This window comes from Heterodontus francisci, chromosome 7, assembly GCF_036365525.1.
Source record: "Heterodontus francisci isolate sHetFra1 chromosome 7, sHetFra1.hap1, whole genome shotgun sequence".
Taxonomy (NCBI): domain Eukaryota; kingdom Metazoa; phylum Chordata; class Chondrichthyes; order Heterodontiformes; family Heterodontidae; genus Heterodontus; species Heterodontus francisci.
This window is the reverse complement of record NC_090377.1, coordinates 60913081-60928082: the sequence shown is the minus strand read 5'-3', so window position 1 is coordinate 60928082 and position 15002 is coordinate 60913081. Positions and strand designations below refer to the sequence as shown.

The window sequence follows — 15002 nt, the reverse complement described above, 5'->3', positions numbered from 1 at the left end:
GGCAAAGTGTGAAGTTACCCACTTTGGGGGAAAAAAAGCAGAATATTTTTTGAATGGTGAGAATAGCTAATGTTTGCATTCAGAGGGACGTACGTGTCCTTGTGCGTAAATCACAGAGAAAGATAACATGCAGGTACAATTAGAAAGACAAACGGTGGCAATACATCAATTATCATGTCATTAAGAGTGCTGAAGCTTGTAATGACTTGTTTTAACTTTCACGAGTTTGGTTTGTATCTGCTGCACAAAAACAACAACTTCATGACTTGCAGTGCATGCCAATAGTGAGGTAGATAGCAAAATGTCAGTTTCAGAAAGCTAATGGCAGATAGCACAACTGATCATAACTTTTTGATGCCATTTACCCGTACACCTGCTCTATTCAAATTCCTGTAGCACTTGTGTATAAATGGTGACCATCATTCATCTCATGTTATTTTGACAGCAAAATCTAACACATAGGCATGTCTGAAAGCTGTAGTCAGTCGAGGTAATGATACTGTCCACAAATTTCCACATTCGATGGGCCAAATGTAATGCTTGTGCTGCCATTATCTAATTTATGTACTTATTTATTGAACGACAGTTATTTATACCTTCCTTGTGCTAATTACTTCAATTTATTAATAATTTAGCATTAAAGTGATTTAATTTGATATGTAATCGTTCCATTGCTCGGTTTAGCCTAATTAGCCTATTGTCAGTTATAATTTCATTATTTACTTAATTATAGCTCATAGTTAAATTTTTGCTCATGCCTCTTTTTTACTAATTCCTTTCAGTTAAATTAGCCCCTTAATCTATGGGTAAATATTAAAGGGTGAATAAATAGTTGAACACAGCTTTATTTCTCTGGCTCCACCACTCCTCACTCTGTCATGTATAATGTTGCTTTTACAGATTCTTCCCTCATTAGCTTCAGTCCTGCCAGCACTCCAATTCCCTCGAGCTATTTTTAAATCCTCTCTCCAGATCTATTTTTTGGTGGGTAGGAAGGGGTGTAGGTGGATAAAAAAAAATCCATTAATGAATTTTTGGGCTTTATGATGAAAATGCAGAAAACTGACTTAGAGCTAGCAAAATCTCCCCATTGATTTGGCAAATGTCAGTGTTTGAAAATTACCAAATCCTGAGTGTAAGGAAAAATCCTGACATTTCTCCACTCTGATGTGTTTTTCCATTATCTTAGGGTGAGAAAGAAGGCAGCTGACTTGTTAGCTTGTCATATTTTTAGGATTTTCTATTTGAGTTCATCTTTCAGATACCCTTTAGTGTCTTTCCATTGAGTGTGTACTCCTGTTCCAAGTCCAAACTTAGAATTTAAGAAAAAGTAGAATGATTTAAATCTAGATAATTGATTAAAAGTACTTTCAATGTGGGCAATTTATTTACTACCACAGATTATTACATGAATTTGTATCTCACTCTCATTTTGTCTAAAACACAAATATGCCATTAGACCGAACTGTCATAGTCACAGCGTTATACAGCACAGAAACAGGCCCTACGGCCCATCGTGTCCGTGCCAGCCATCAAGCACCTATCTATTCTAATCCCATTTTCCAGTACTTGGCCCGTAGCCTTGTGTTTCAAGTGCTCATCTAGATACTACTTAAATGTTGAGGGTTCCTGCCTCCACCACCCCTTCAGGCAGTTCCAGATTCCAACCGCTCTCTGGGTGAAAAAAGTTTTCCTTAAATCCCCTCTAAACCTCCTGCACTTACTTTAAATCTATGCCCCCTGGTTATTGACACCTCCGCTAAGGGGAAAAGTTTCTTCCTATCTACCCTATTTATGACCCTCATAATTTTGTATACCTCTATCAGGTCCCCCCTCAGCCTTCTCTGCTCTAAGGAAAACAACCCTAGCCTATCCAGCCTCTCTTCATAGCTGAAATGCTCCAGCCCAGGCAACATCCTGGTGAACCTCCTCTGTACCCTCTCCAGTGCAATCACATCCTTCCTATAGTGTGGCGACCAGAGCTGTACACAGTACTCCAGCTGTGGCCTAACTGGTCTATGTTGGCGTTTATGCTCCACACAAACCTCCCACTGCGCTTCAACTAACTCATTACTTTCTCCCTCATGTGCTCATCTGACTTCCCTTAAATAGGAACATAGGAGCAGGAGTAGGCCAGTCAGCGCATCGAGCCTGCCTTGCCATTTAATATGATCATGGCTGATCATGTACTTCAATGCCTTTTTCCCACACTGTCCTCCCTTACGTCATTTGGTATTTAGAAATCTGTCAATCTCTGCTTCAAACATACTCGATGACTGAGCTTCCACAGCCCTCTGGGTAGAGAATTCCAAAGATTCACAACCCTCTGAGTCAAGAAATTTCTCCTCATCTCTGTCCTAAATGGCTTCCCCCTTATTTTGAAATTGTGTCCCCTGGTTCTAGACTCCCCAACCAGGAAGAACATCTACCCTGTCTTTAAGTATTTTGTAGGTTTCAATGAGATCACCTCTCATTCTTCGAAACTCCAGAGAATACAGGCCCAGTTTCCCCAACCTCTCCTCATAGGACAGTGCCGCCATCCCGGGAACAGGTCTGGTGAACTTTCGTTGCACTGCCTCTATGGCAATAATATAAATGCATCTGTTATTCGCCTCAACTATTCCTTGTGGGAGAAGGTTCCACATTCTTACCACTCTTTTAGTAAAAAAGTTTCTCCTGAACTCCTTATTGGATTTATTTGTGACTAACTGATGTTTACGACATCTTCTTTTGGACTCCTCACTGCAATTCATGATCAGTAGTTTTTGAGCATTAAAAATACACTGCATTTGTTACATAGATCAGTTTAGACTAGTACATCACATGTCTAACAAAATAAGGATATTTAAAGCAACAAAATGAGGATATTTAAAGAAAATAAATGGAACTGTTAGGCAGCAATTATTAATAGGGGCGGCACAGTGGCGCAGTGGTTAGCACCGCAGCCTCACAGCTCCAGGGACCCGGGTTCGATTCCGGGTACTGCCTGTGTGGAGTTTGCAAGTTCTCCCTGTGTCTGCGTGGGTTTTCTCCGGGTGCTCCGGTTTCCTCCCACAAGCCAAAAGACTTGCAGGTTGATAGGTAAATTGGCCATTATAAATTGTCACTAGTGTAGGTAGGTGGTAGGGAAATATAGGGACATGGTAGGAATATGGGATTAGTGTAGGATTAGTATAAATGGGTGGTTGATGTTCGGCACAGACTCGGTGGGCCGAAGGGCCTGTTTCAGTGCTGTATCTCTAATCTTAAAAAAAAAATCTAATCTAAAAGGTCCATTTTATTGACTGTATATTAGATTACATATTCGTATGAGACTATTAAAAATACTGATCATCTTTATTTTTAAACAATCATTTATACCCAGTAGACATCTGCTTTGATTCAGTCAACCATGGATTCTGTTGTTTTTCAGGATTACGTAGTTCATATGCCAGTCAACACAGTCAATTGGGACATGATTTGCGTTCTGCCATGTCTCCTGATTTGCATATTACTCCAATCTATGAAGGAAAAACACTTCAAAGCCCAGTTTATCGCAGTCCCAGTCATGCAGGCGTGGAGCTTCTTCATGGTACTCAAACTGCATTGTTTCGTACAGGCTCAGGTAATGGCTTTTTGAGGTTTTTTTGCTTTCTTTATGATCTCAAAGAAAACAGTTTTAAACTGAATTATTTGGAAGCCAGCTGTTTGAATGTGTGTTTACTAGGAAGTGGGAGCAAAAATATTGATTTACTGATGGACTAAAATAACTATTATTAGCTAGAATTAAAGCAAGATTGGTGATAAAATTGTAGATTTAGTGGAGGCTGTAATCTAGAATAGATTTTTAAACAATGTATAACCTGTTTTGTTAGTCAAGTGTTTTGGGTTTATTCTTTGCAGTCTGTTGAACTCGGTTAAAAGGGTTGAGTGCATGCAAGGAATAATTTACCTTTTATGTAATCAATACACCTGTAATACCTGGAGCATGCATTGCTGACCATTGCTTCCCTACTTCCACCAGTTCTTCCCCACCCCTTTTTTCAAAGAAAAGTATTCCTTAATCAAGCGTGTGCATTGCAAACTGTTCATTGACTTTCATGAAACTTGATATCCGACATGCTCTGATTTAAATTTGTTATGCTGAACATGCGCTTAACTTTAAGAAATTACTTTATCATAAACACTCTCAAAATGGACAGTGTAAGTAACAAAGGATGCTGTTATGTGGATTTTGCAGTGCAATTATGCAATGTATTTGTAGAATTAAATGGAAATTCACCTCTAGTCAAGAGCTTGAACATTTAACCATCTTATTCACACACCAAGTCCTTTTTTTCCACGCCATATGCTGCTATTTTTAAGGAAATTCGTACACATCGACAAGTGAAGTAGTTGGGGGAGGGGGAGCTGTGATGGAAAGGGATATCACTACAGTTGCCTAACTGCTTTCTCCAGGTTTTTATTTCATAATTTTTAAGAGTAGTAAGAACCATTGGACACACGAATCAAAATTGTAAACATTCAGAATGCACTTACATTTTAAAAATATACATTTTTTTTTACTTTGATTTTGTTTAATGGTACATTATCTTCTGCTTCTGGCTAGTGTTTGCACCTTTACCCTCGAGTAATATATATCCTGGATGTGTTCAGACTGTACATGGTGCCCCAGATGGAGTCTAAATAACTTATCCAGCAATAATTTAATCTCTGGATTTGTTTTCTGTTTGCCTGTTTACTATAGTTGGGTGTTAAAATGCCAATTTTGTTAGGTTATCCCTAAAAAAAAAAGATTTTATTTATGAATAGCACCTTTCACAATCTCAGGATGCACACAATGAAATACTTTTGAAGTCAAGAACTGATGTAATATAGGGAAATGTGGCAGCCAATTTGCACATAGCCAGGTCCTATAAACAGAAATAAGAAAAATGACCAGATAATCAGTTTTGGCGATGTTCATTGATGAATGCTGACCGGGAAACCAGGAATATTCCCCTGCTCTTTTCCAAATGGGATCAAGGGATATTGCAAATTCAGCTGGAAGCAGGACCTTGGTTTAACAGCTCAACCTTCTACAGTGCAGCAGACTCGCAGTATTGATGTTAGGCTAGATTCTTGCTCAAGTCCTAGAGTCGGCTTTGAATCTACAAACATCTTACCAGAGCTTAGAGTGCTATTGCTAAGCTAAGGCTGACACCTCAAACCTAAAGGCCTCTTAAGCAGCACATTGCATGACCTTTCCACTCAACACATGATTTTTTTGCTCCCAGTCACTTATCTGCATTGAACTGCACCTGCCACCTACTGGCCCAGTTAACTAAAAAATAAGTCTGTTTTTTCGTTATACTTTTTTTAAATTATCTATAAACTTGGAGGCATTACTTAAAATATTCTTGTCTAATCCATTTATTTATATTAATATATGCAGGATTCCAAAACTGACCCTTTGGATACCTCATAATCTCTTCCAATTTGTGAAGTTCCCATTTATTGCTACACTGTTTAAAAATAAAGAAGCTTGCAAATCGCTGTGAAGCAAAACTATTCTGCGCTATATTGATTTGACCAATGCAATTTACATAGTTTAAACAACGGGAATGCTTTTTTTTAAGCTAGTCACCTGTCCAGCATTGCACATCAGCCCTTATTCTGTGAATCCTTAACCATTAATTGCTAATATGGAACCTTTGTCAACTGCTTTCTGACTATGAAGCCAAATGGATCTGGGGGTTAAGAGCAACTAATTGTTTTGTAAACGGGCTTTCTTTTAGTTTTGGCATAGTTCCTGGGGGATAGGTACTAAAATAATAGTGATGGGATGTTTTGGACCCTGCTGTGGAACTACATTTCTTCATTTGATTATGAATTCCTTTGCAACACAACTTCCTCAATTTCAGTTGTGCTCCTGTACAAAAATAGTCCCATTGCTTTGCAAGGAGAAGGACAAACTGTTTCTAGTTAGCAGGAGAAAAGTGGCAAAATGGAAGAGTTAGAGGGGAAGGGGAGCAAAAGAGGACAGTTGCCGATTAGAGTTTTAAAAAAAATGCGAGGGTGGCATGGCAAAGAGTTCTAGGTTAGAATATTGCATAGTCAATTGTGTGCTAGGACAAGTAACTGCACTACTTAATGGACATATCTCCCACTTTTCTGTGGTTCAGAAGATTGTATCTGCAGTGCCAGAGACATCATATGCTGTTACTACCTTTGCTGATCTTTAGATATGTAGCTGCACAGAACAAAATACCACCTGTTTGCTTTTGGGTGTTATCAAACTTAGCTCCCTGGATCTGCAAGTTCTCTGTCTTCAGGGAGAGTTTATTCAATTGCTTGATCATATTAAAGGGTTTTGTCCACACACATAGGCGTGGGTTTCCGCCGGGTGCTCCGGTTTCCTCCCACAGCCAAAGACTTGCAGGTTGATAGGTAAATTGGCCATTGTAAATTGCCCCTAGTGTAGGTAGGTGGTAGGAGAATTGAGGGATGGTAGGGAATATGGGATTAATGTAGGATTAGTACAAATGGGTGGTTGATGATCTGCACAGACTCGGTAGGCCGAAGGGCCTGTTTCAGTGCTGTATCTCTCAGACTCTATAACACATTTGACATTGATACTCTAATGCAAGTCCTCCCAGCCCTTTCGCAATATCTTGTAGTTTTTTTTCATATTAATTTGTGGGATGTGGGCATCATGGGCTAGGCAAGCATTTATTGTCCACCCCTAATTGCCTTTGAACTGAGTGACTTACTAGGCCATTTCAGAGGGCATTTTAAGAATCAACCACATCGCTGTGACACTGGAGTCACGTGTAGGCCAGATCAGGTAAGGACAGCAGATTTCCTTCCCTAAAGGACAATAGTGAACTAGATGGGTTTTTACAGTAATCGACAATGGTTTTCTGATTACCATTAGACTAGCTTTTAAATTCCCAGTATAATTGAATTCAAATTTCACCATCTGCCATGGTGAGATCTGAACCCATGTCTGCAGAGCTGTAGCCTGGGTTTCTGGGTTATAAGTCCAGTGACATTACCACTATGCCACCACCTCAGTACTCGAGGGCTGCTACCCGACCGGAACTCAACAGGACCCGACGACATGTGTCTGGTTAGGATTGGGTTTCTCTTCCAGGCCCGGCTTTCAGGCTCAGGTTAGGCCTGGTCCAGGTTGGAGACGCACAGCAAGAATTTTTCTAACCGGTATTGAGTTCTGAGTACCGATGGGGAAAAAGAGTTCCTCTGGAGAGTGCACTGATGGTCATAACCAGAACATCATGGGTGACTCAGCTGTGCTGGGATGGAGAAAAAGGGACAAGAGGGCAATAGTGGTAGGGGATTCTATGCTTAGAGGAACAGATAAGCGTTTTTGTGGCCGCAGACGTGATTCCAGGATGGTATGTTGCCTCCCTGGTGCAAGGGTTATGGATATCACCGAGCAGCTACAGAGTATTCTGGAGGGCGAGGGTGCACAGCCGGAGGTCGTGGTCCACATTGGTACCAATGATATAGGTAGAAAGAGGGATGAGGTCCTGCAAAAAGAATTTAGGGAGCTAGGTAGCAGATTAAAGAGTAGTATCTCAAAGATTGTAATCTCTGGGTTTCTGCCAGTGCCACGGGCTAGAGAGTATAGGAATAGGAGGTTAGAGCAGATGAATGCGTGGCTGAAGAGATGGTGCAGGAGGGAGGGCTTTAGTTTCCTGGATCACTGAGCCTGTTTCTGGCAAAGGTGGGATCTGTACAAGTTGGATGGATTGCACCTGAACCGGAACAGGACCAACATCTTTGCTGAGATGTTTGCTAGTGCTGTTGGGCGGGATGGGGGGATTTTAAACTAATTTCGCAGGGGGATGGGATACAGAGTGGAGGTACAGTAGGGGGTGATGTACAATCAAATATAGAAGAGAAACTAAGTCAGTCTGGAGGGCAGAGTAAATTTAGACCTGTTAAGGTTCAAGCGAATAATGCAAGGCTGGATTGTATCTATTTTAACGCAAGGTGTCTTACTAGTAAGGCAGAGGAATTGAGGGCGTTGATTAACACATGGAAATATGATGATGTTGCTGTCACTGAGACATGGTTGAGGGAAGGGCAGGACTGGCAGCTCAAGATAGAATCTTCGGACGCGATATGGGAGGGTGTAAAAGAGCAGGTGGCATTGCACTGTTGATTAAGGAGTCAATTACTGCAGTAAGGAGGGATGATATCTTCGAAGGTTCCTCTAATGAGGTCATATGGGTAGAACTTAAAAACAAAAAGGGGGGCAATCACTTGGCGGGAAGTGTACTACAGGCCTGCAAACAGTCAGGGAGAGATAGAGGAGCAGATATGTAGGCAAATCTCAGAGGTGCAAAAATAATGCGGTAATAATAGGGGATTTCAACTTCTCCATATTAGAGGACATAGTATTAGTGCAAAAGGCTTAAAGGGGGCGGAATTCTTAAAGTGCATTGAGGAGAGCTTTTTGAGCCAGCACGTAGAGAGTCCTATCAGAGGAGGGTCAGTACTGGACTTAATCCTAGGGAATGAAACAGGACAAGTGGCAGTCGGTCCCTTCAGTCAGAAACGGGAATTTATTATGGGGAACAAAGAAATGGCTCACCAACTAAATGCACACTTTAGTTCTGTCTTCACAAAGGAGGACACAAATATCATACCAGAAATGTTGGGAACACAGAGTTTAGTGAAAGGGAGGAACTGAAGGAAATCAGTATTAGTAGAGAAATGGTGTTGGGGAAATTGATGGGATTGAAGGCCGATAAATACCCAGGGCCTGGTAATCTACATCCCAGATTACTTAAAGAAGTGGCCCGAGAAATAGTGGATGCATTGGTGGTCATCTTCCAAGATTCTATAGACTCTAGAACAGTTCTTACAGATTGGAGGGTAGCTAATGTAACCCCACTATTTTTAAAAACGGAGGTACAGAGAAAATAGGGAATTATAGACCAGTCAGCCTGACGTCGGTGGGGAAAATTCTAGAGTCCATTATCAAAGATTTTATAGCAGAGCACTTAGAGAACAGTGGTATAATCGGACAGAGTCAGCATGGATTTACGAAAGGGAAATAATGCTTGACAAATCTACTAGAATTGTTCGAGGATGTAACGAGTAGAGTTAATGAGGGGGAGCCAGTGGATGTGGTTTATTTGGACTTTCAGAAGGCTTTCGACAAAGTCCCACATAAGAGATTAGCATGACAATTAAAGCGCATGGGATTGGGGGTAGTGTATTGCGATGGATAGAAAATTGGTTGGCGGACAGGAAACAAAGAGTAGGAATAAACTAGTCTTTTTACGAATGGTAGGCAGTGACGAGTGGGGTACTGCAGGGATCAGTGCTAGGACCCCAGCTATTCACAATATAAATGATTTAGATGAGGGAACTAAATGTAATATCTCCAAATTTGCAGATAACACAAAACTGGGTGGGAGGGTGAGTTGTGAGGAGGATGCAGAGAGGCTTCAGGGTGATTGGGACAAGTTGAGTGAGTGGGCAAAATGCATGGCAGATGTAGTATAATGTGGATAAATGTGAGGTTATCCACTTTGGTCGCAAAAACAGGAAGGCAGATTATTATCTGAACGGCTATAAACAGAGAGGGGAATATGCAACGAGACTTGGGTTTACTCGTACACAAGTTGCTGCAGGTAAGCATGCAGGTGCAACAGGTGGTTTAAAAAAAGGCAAATGGTATGTTGGCCTTCATAGCGAGAGGATTTGCGTACAGGAACAGGGATGTCTTGCTGCAATTATACAGGGCATTGGTGAGGCCACACCTGGAATATTGTGTGCAGTTTTGGTCTCCTTATCTGAGGAAGGATGCTCTTGCTATAGAGGGAGTGCAGTGAAGGTTTACCAGACTGATTCCTGGGATGGTGGGACTGACGTATGAGGAGAGATTGTCGGTTAGGATTATATTCGCTAGAGTTCAGAAGAGTGATGGGGGATCTCATAGAAACCTATAAAATTCTAACAGGACTTGACAGGGCAGATGCAGGAAGGATGTTCCCGATGGTGGGGGAGTCCAGAACCAGGGGTCATAGTCGAAGGATACAGGGTAAACCTTTCAGGACTGAGATGAGGAGAAATTTCTTCACCCAGAGAGTGGTGAGCCTGTGGAATTCGCTACCACGGAAAGTAGTTGAGGCCAAAACATTGTATGTTTTCAAGAAGGAGTTAGATAAAGCTCTTGGGGCAAAAGAGATCAGAGGATATGGGGCGAAAGCGGGAACAGGTTACTGAGTTGGATGATCAGCCATGATCAGAATGAATGGCGGAGCAGGCTCGGAGGGCCATATGGCCGACTGCTGCGCTTATTTTCTATGTTTCTATGAATGAAGCCGGACAAGTGGTAGAAGTGGAAGTGGGGGAGCTTTTCAGGGATAGTTACCATAACTCTAAGATTTAAGGTAGTTATGGAAAAGGACATAGAGGGACCAGAAATATAAGTACTGAATTGGGGGAAGGCAGATTTCAATATGATAAAACAGGATATAGCCAAAGTAGACTGGGAGCAGCTTCTTGTAAGAAAGTCTAGTGGGAGTCATTCAGAAAGGAAATAGTGAAAGTTCAGGTCCAACATGTTCCCGTAACGGTCAAGGGGAGGACCAAAAGTTCCAAGGAACCCTGGATGTCAAGGGATATAGAGGATTGCATAAGGAAAAAAAAGGAGGCTTCTGGCAGATTGAGTGCTGAAAACAGCGGAGGCCCTAGAGGAGAATAGAAAGTGCAGGGGGATACTTAAAAAAAAAAAGTAATTAGGAGAGCAAAGAGGGGGCATGAAAAACACTGGCAGACAAGATAAAGGAAAATCCCAAGGTGTTTTCTAAGTATATTCAGGGAAAGAGTGGGGCCCATTAGGGACCAAAGTGGCAATCTGTTTGTGGAGCCAGAGGACATAGGCAAGGTTTTAAAATATTACTTTTCATTTGTGTTCACTATGGAGAAGGACGATGTAGGTGTACAGATCAAGGAGGGGGGATTGTGATATACTCTCACAAATTAGCATTGAAAAAGAGGAAGTATTAGCTGTTTTAGTGGGCTTAAATGTGGATAAATCCCCAGGCCCAGATGAGATGTATCCCAGGCTGCTATGTGAGGCAAGGGAGGAGCTAGCAGGGGCTCTGACACAAATTTTCAAATCCTCTCTGGCCAGGGGAGAGGTACCAGAGGACTGGAGGACAGCGAATGTGGTACCATTATTCAAGAAGGGTAGCAGGGATAAACCAGGTAATTATAGGCCTGTGAGCCTAATGTCAGTAGTAGGGAAACTATTGGAACAAATTCTGAGAGATAAGATTAATCTCCACTTGGAGAGGCAGTGATTGATCCAGGATAGTCAGCATGGCTTTGTCAGGGGGAGATCATGTGTAACAAATTTGATTGAATTTTTCGAGGAAGTGACTAGATGTGTAGGTGAGGGTAGGGCAGTTGATGCGGTCTATATGGACTTCAGTAAGGCTTTTGATAAGGTCCCGCATGGGAGATTGACTAAGAAGGTAAGAGCCCATGGGATCCAGCGTAATTTGACAAATTGGATCCAAAATTGGCTTAGTGGAAGTAGGCAGAAGGTGATGGTCGAGTTTTGTTTTTTCGTTTGGAGGCCTGTGACCAGTGGTGTACCTCGGATCGGTGCTGGGACCCTTACTGTTTGTAGTGTACATTAACGATTTAGACGTGAATATAGGAGGTATGATCAGTACATTCGCAGATGACACAAAAATTGGTGTCGTGGATAGTGAGGAGGAAAGCCTTTGATTACGGGATGATAAAGTTGGGTTGGTGAGATAGGCGGAGCAGTGGCAGATGGAATTTAATCCTGACAAGTGTGAGGTGATGCACTTTGGGATGACTAACGAGGCAAGGGAATATATAATGGATGGTAGGACCCTAGGGAGTACAAAGGGCCAGAGGGAACTTAGTGTACTTGTCAATAGATCACTGAAGGCAGCAGCACAGATAGATAAGATGGTTAGAAATGCATACGGGATACTTGCCCTCATGAGCCAAGGCATAGAATATAAGAGCAGGGAGGTTATGTTAGAGCTGTATAAAATGCTGGTTAGGCCACAGCTGGAGTACTGTGTACAGTTCTGGTCACCACATTATAGGAAGGATGTGATTGCACTGGAGAGGGTGCTGAGGAGATTCACCAGGATGTTGCCTAGGCTGGAACATTTCAGCTTTGAGGAGAGACTGGATAGGCTGGGGTTGATTTCCTTGGAGCGGAGAAGGCTGAGGGGGCACCTGATTGAGGTATACAAAATTATAAGGAGGATAGATGGGAAGAAACATTTTCCCTTAGCGGAGGGGTCAATAACCAGGGGGCATAGATTTAAGGCAAGGAGCAGGAGGTTTAGAGGGGAGTTGAGGAAAAATGTTTTCACCCAGAGGGGGTGGTTGGAATCTGGAACGCACTGCCTGAAGGGGTGGTAGAGGCAGGAACCCTCACAACATTTAAGAAGTATTTAGATGAGCACATGAAACGCCATAGCATACAAGACTACGGGCCAAGTGCAGGAAAATGTGATTAGTTTGGATGGGTGCTTGTTGGTCGGCCCAGTCACATTGGGTCAAAGGGCCTGTTTCTGTGCTGCATGACTCTATGACACAGCAAGAATTGGATTTTGCTGTGCTGGTATGTGTTTAAAGTTGAAAAGCCTACCTGAGCTGGGAGTCCGGGACGGCAAGGAGGGAAACTGAGTCTGCGCAGTGAGCGAGTGAGCGTCTCTATGACGTCATCACGTTCATGCTGCAGCTTTCTGCAGATTGGGAGTCAGAAGGTAAAGTGAACATTCTGGTGGTCAGGCTTGGGTCGGGTCAGGCGCGGAAAAAAAATGGAGGGAATCTGGCCAGGTCTGGCTCAGGTCCGATGTGGTTCTGTCTGGTTCGGGTCGGGTCTGTCATGACCTGAGCAGGCCTTTACTCAGTACCACTACGCCACCACCTCTTTGTCGATCTCCCCATACTTAATCTCCACATTTTGATTTCTTCATGACCATTTTTCACTCTCTTAATACCCAAGGTGAACACCAAGCTAGTTCCAGAATAAAGCACCCTTTACTTGGCCCCAAAAAAGCATCTCAGCCCAAACCTCATGAGGTATTTTCCATTTCCTATGATGGACCATCCTTGGGCTCATCTCTGACATTGCACTTGGTGCCAAACTAGAGGTAGCATTGTGCTGTCAACCTGTGTGGAGAAGTATTGGATTGAGACTGTCTAAACTCATTTCACGTTGAACCCTTGCAGCCATCAGAAGAAACTTTTGTCGCATCAGTGAGGACTAGATTTGAACCCAGGTCCTAGAGGTGAAACGCCATCTAATTCCTCTCCTTTCTTTAGCTTAATTTGTTAGTTGGCAAGGGGAACAATAGTGTAGATGTTCTTTTACTGGGTGATTAATCCAGTGACATGGATGAATAATCAATAAATGTGAATTCTATTTAAAAATCTCAGTGACCCTACAGCTGTCAGATTGTTGCAAAAACCTAACTGGTTCATTAGTGACCTTTTGGGGAGGAAACCTGCCATCCTTACCGAGTCTGTGACTCCAGTCCCACACCAATGTAGTTGACTCTTAACTGCTCTCCAAAGAGGCCAAGCAGGCCACTCTATATTGTATGAACGTCCGTCATCACTTTCTCAGGGCAAGTATGGATATACAGTGAATGCAGACCTGGTCATTGACACCCACATCCCAAGAATGATTTTTAGAAGTTTTGTTTTAATCTGAATTTTTTATGATTTCAGTAGGGGGACATTTGTCAGGGATCAGTCCTTATACTATAGAGCTAAGATGTGAAACAAGTCTATTTGTGAGGGGGAACAGAATTTGAGGGAAGTGCCAGATGTCATGAATTAGTCAATTTCAAGTGCTTAAAAAGGAGACAGAGCCAACAAGAAAATTTTTGCATGTAGAAATTCAGTTGGCTTTTTGACTGAAATTGGCTAATAGTTGCAGTTTATATTTTGTTTTAATTAAAAATTATGTATTTGGATACAAACTGTGGAATGTTATCCAAGAAAACTATAAACCATGTGAGATTATGGCATTTCTCCGGAATATTACCCAGGGAATAGTGATTACTCCCATATATGTTCCTAGCTAAATTTCTATGTTGCATAGCAGCACCTGTGTTATAACACAAGGCAGATGATTGCTGAGTAAACAATTGAAATTTAGTAGCTTTTAAATAGGCATATCAAAAATTGCAGACAGGTGGGTCTGATTACTGGGAAATAATTAAGTGAAGAATTTTAAGATGATAGTAAAAAATCTCTTTGGTTTAATGAGATTGACTCAAATTGTGGTGTAAATACAACAGTAGGAGTTGATCTGCACCGAGTTTAAACAACCTGGGTAATGTACTTTTTAAAAAAAAAATTCTGCAAGTCTCATGTACATTGAAATTTATGTGAACTTAGAAAGCTTATGAAGTCTGTCGCACAGAACAATAATTGTCATTTGATACTTCTGTTTACAGGTTTCTAAGTAACTTCTGGAATGTAACTGACATTGTTACCACCTGTTAAATAACATTAGCCCTTGTCCTGTGTAATGACCATATTTTTGTATCTAGTTCTGTGTATTAAATGTATCCTGATCACTTCGGTCAGAGTAAGTTAGCTAATATTGTTGCAAAGATGCTTAATTATAACATTTTAGAAGTAAATGCACAGTGTTATACAGTTTTGAGATGTACATTTTTAAAATTTTTTTAGCCATTGGAAACCTGCAGAGATCTGCCAGTCAACGTAGCACTATGACTTACCAAAGAAGTAACTTTGCTCTAAATTCACTGGGTAGTTATGGTGATCCATACAGAGCAGTTCCGTATCGACCGTCTGAATCCAATTATTCGAGACTTCATTATACCATTCCAGCAGATGAAACAACAACAAGGTCCCCATCAATTGACAGCATCCAGAAGGATCCAAGGCAAGTGTAATTGGGGTTGGCTTGAAGAGTTATGTTGTGAGACACTCTACCTTACTAACAGAAGCTGCTTTATTTTGGC

At 41.7% G+C, this 15002-nt stretch overlaps 1 protein-coding gene across 3 annotated transcripts in view; it reads left to right on the top strand.

Moving 5' to 3' along the window:
* pkp4 (plakophilin 4) overlaps window positions 1-15002 on the top strand; it is a 218474-nt gene that overhangs the window by 123075 nt on the left and 80397 nt on the right. For all 3 annotated transcript variants that reach the window (XM_068035282.1, XM_068035283.1, XM_068035284.1), the window contains exons 7-8: window positions 3413-3604; window positions 14707-14923. In XM_068035282.1, coding sequence (XP_067891383.1) covers window positions 3413-3604; window positions 14707-14923 — 409 coding nt within the window. The remainder of the gene's footprint in view (window positions 1-3412; window positions 3605-14706; window positions 14924-15002) is intronic.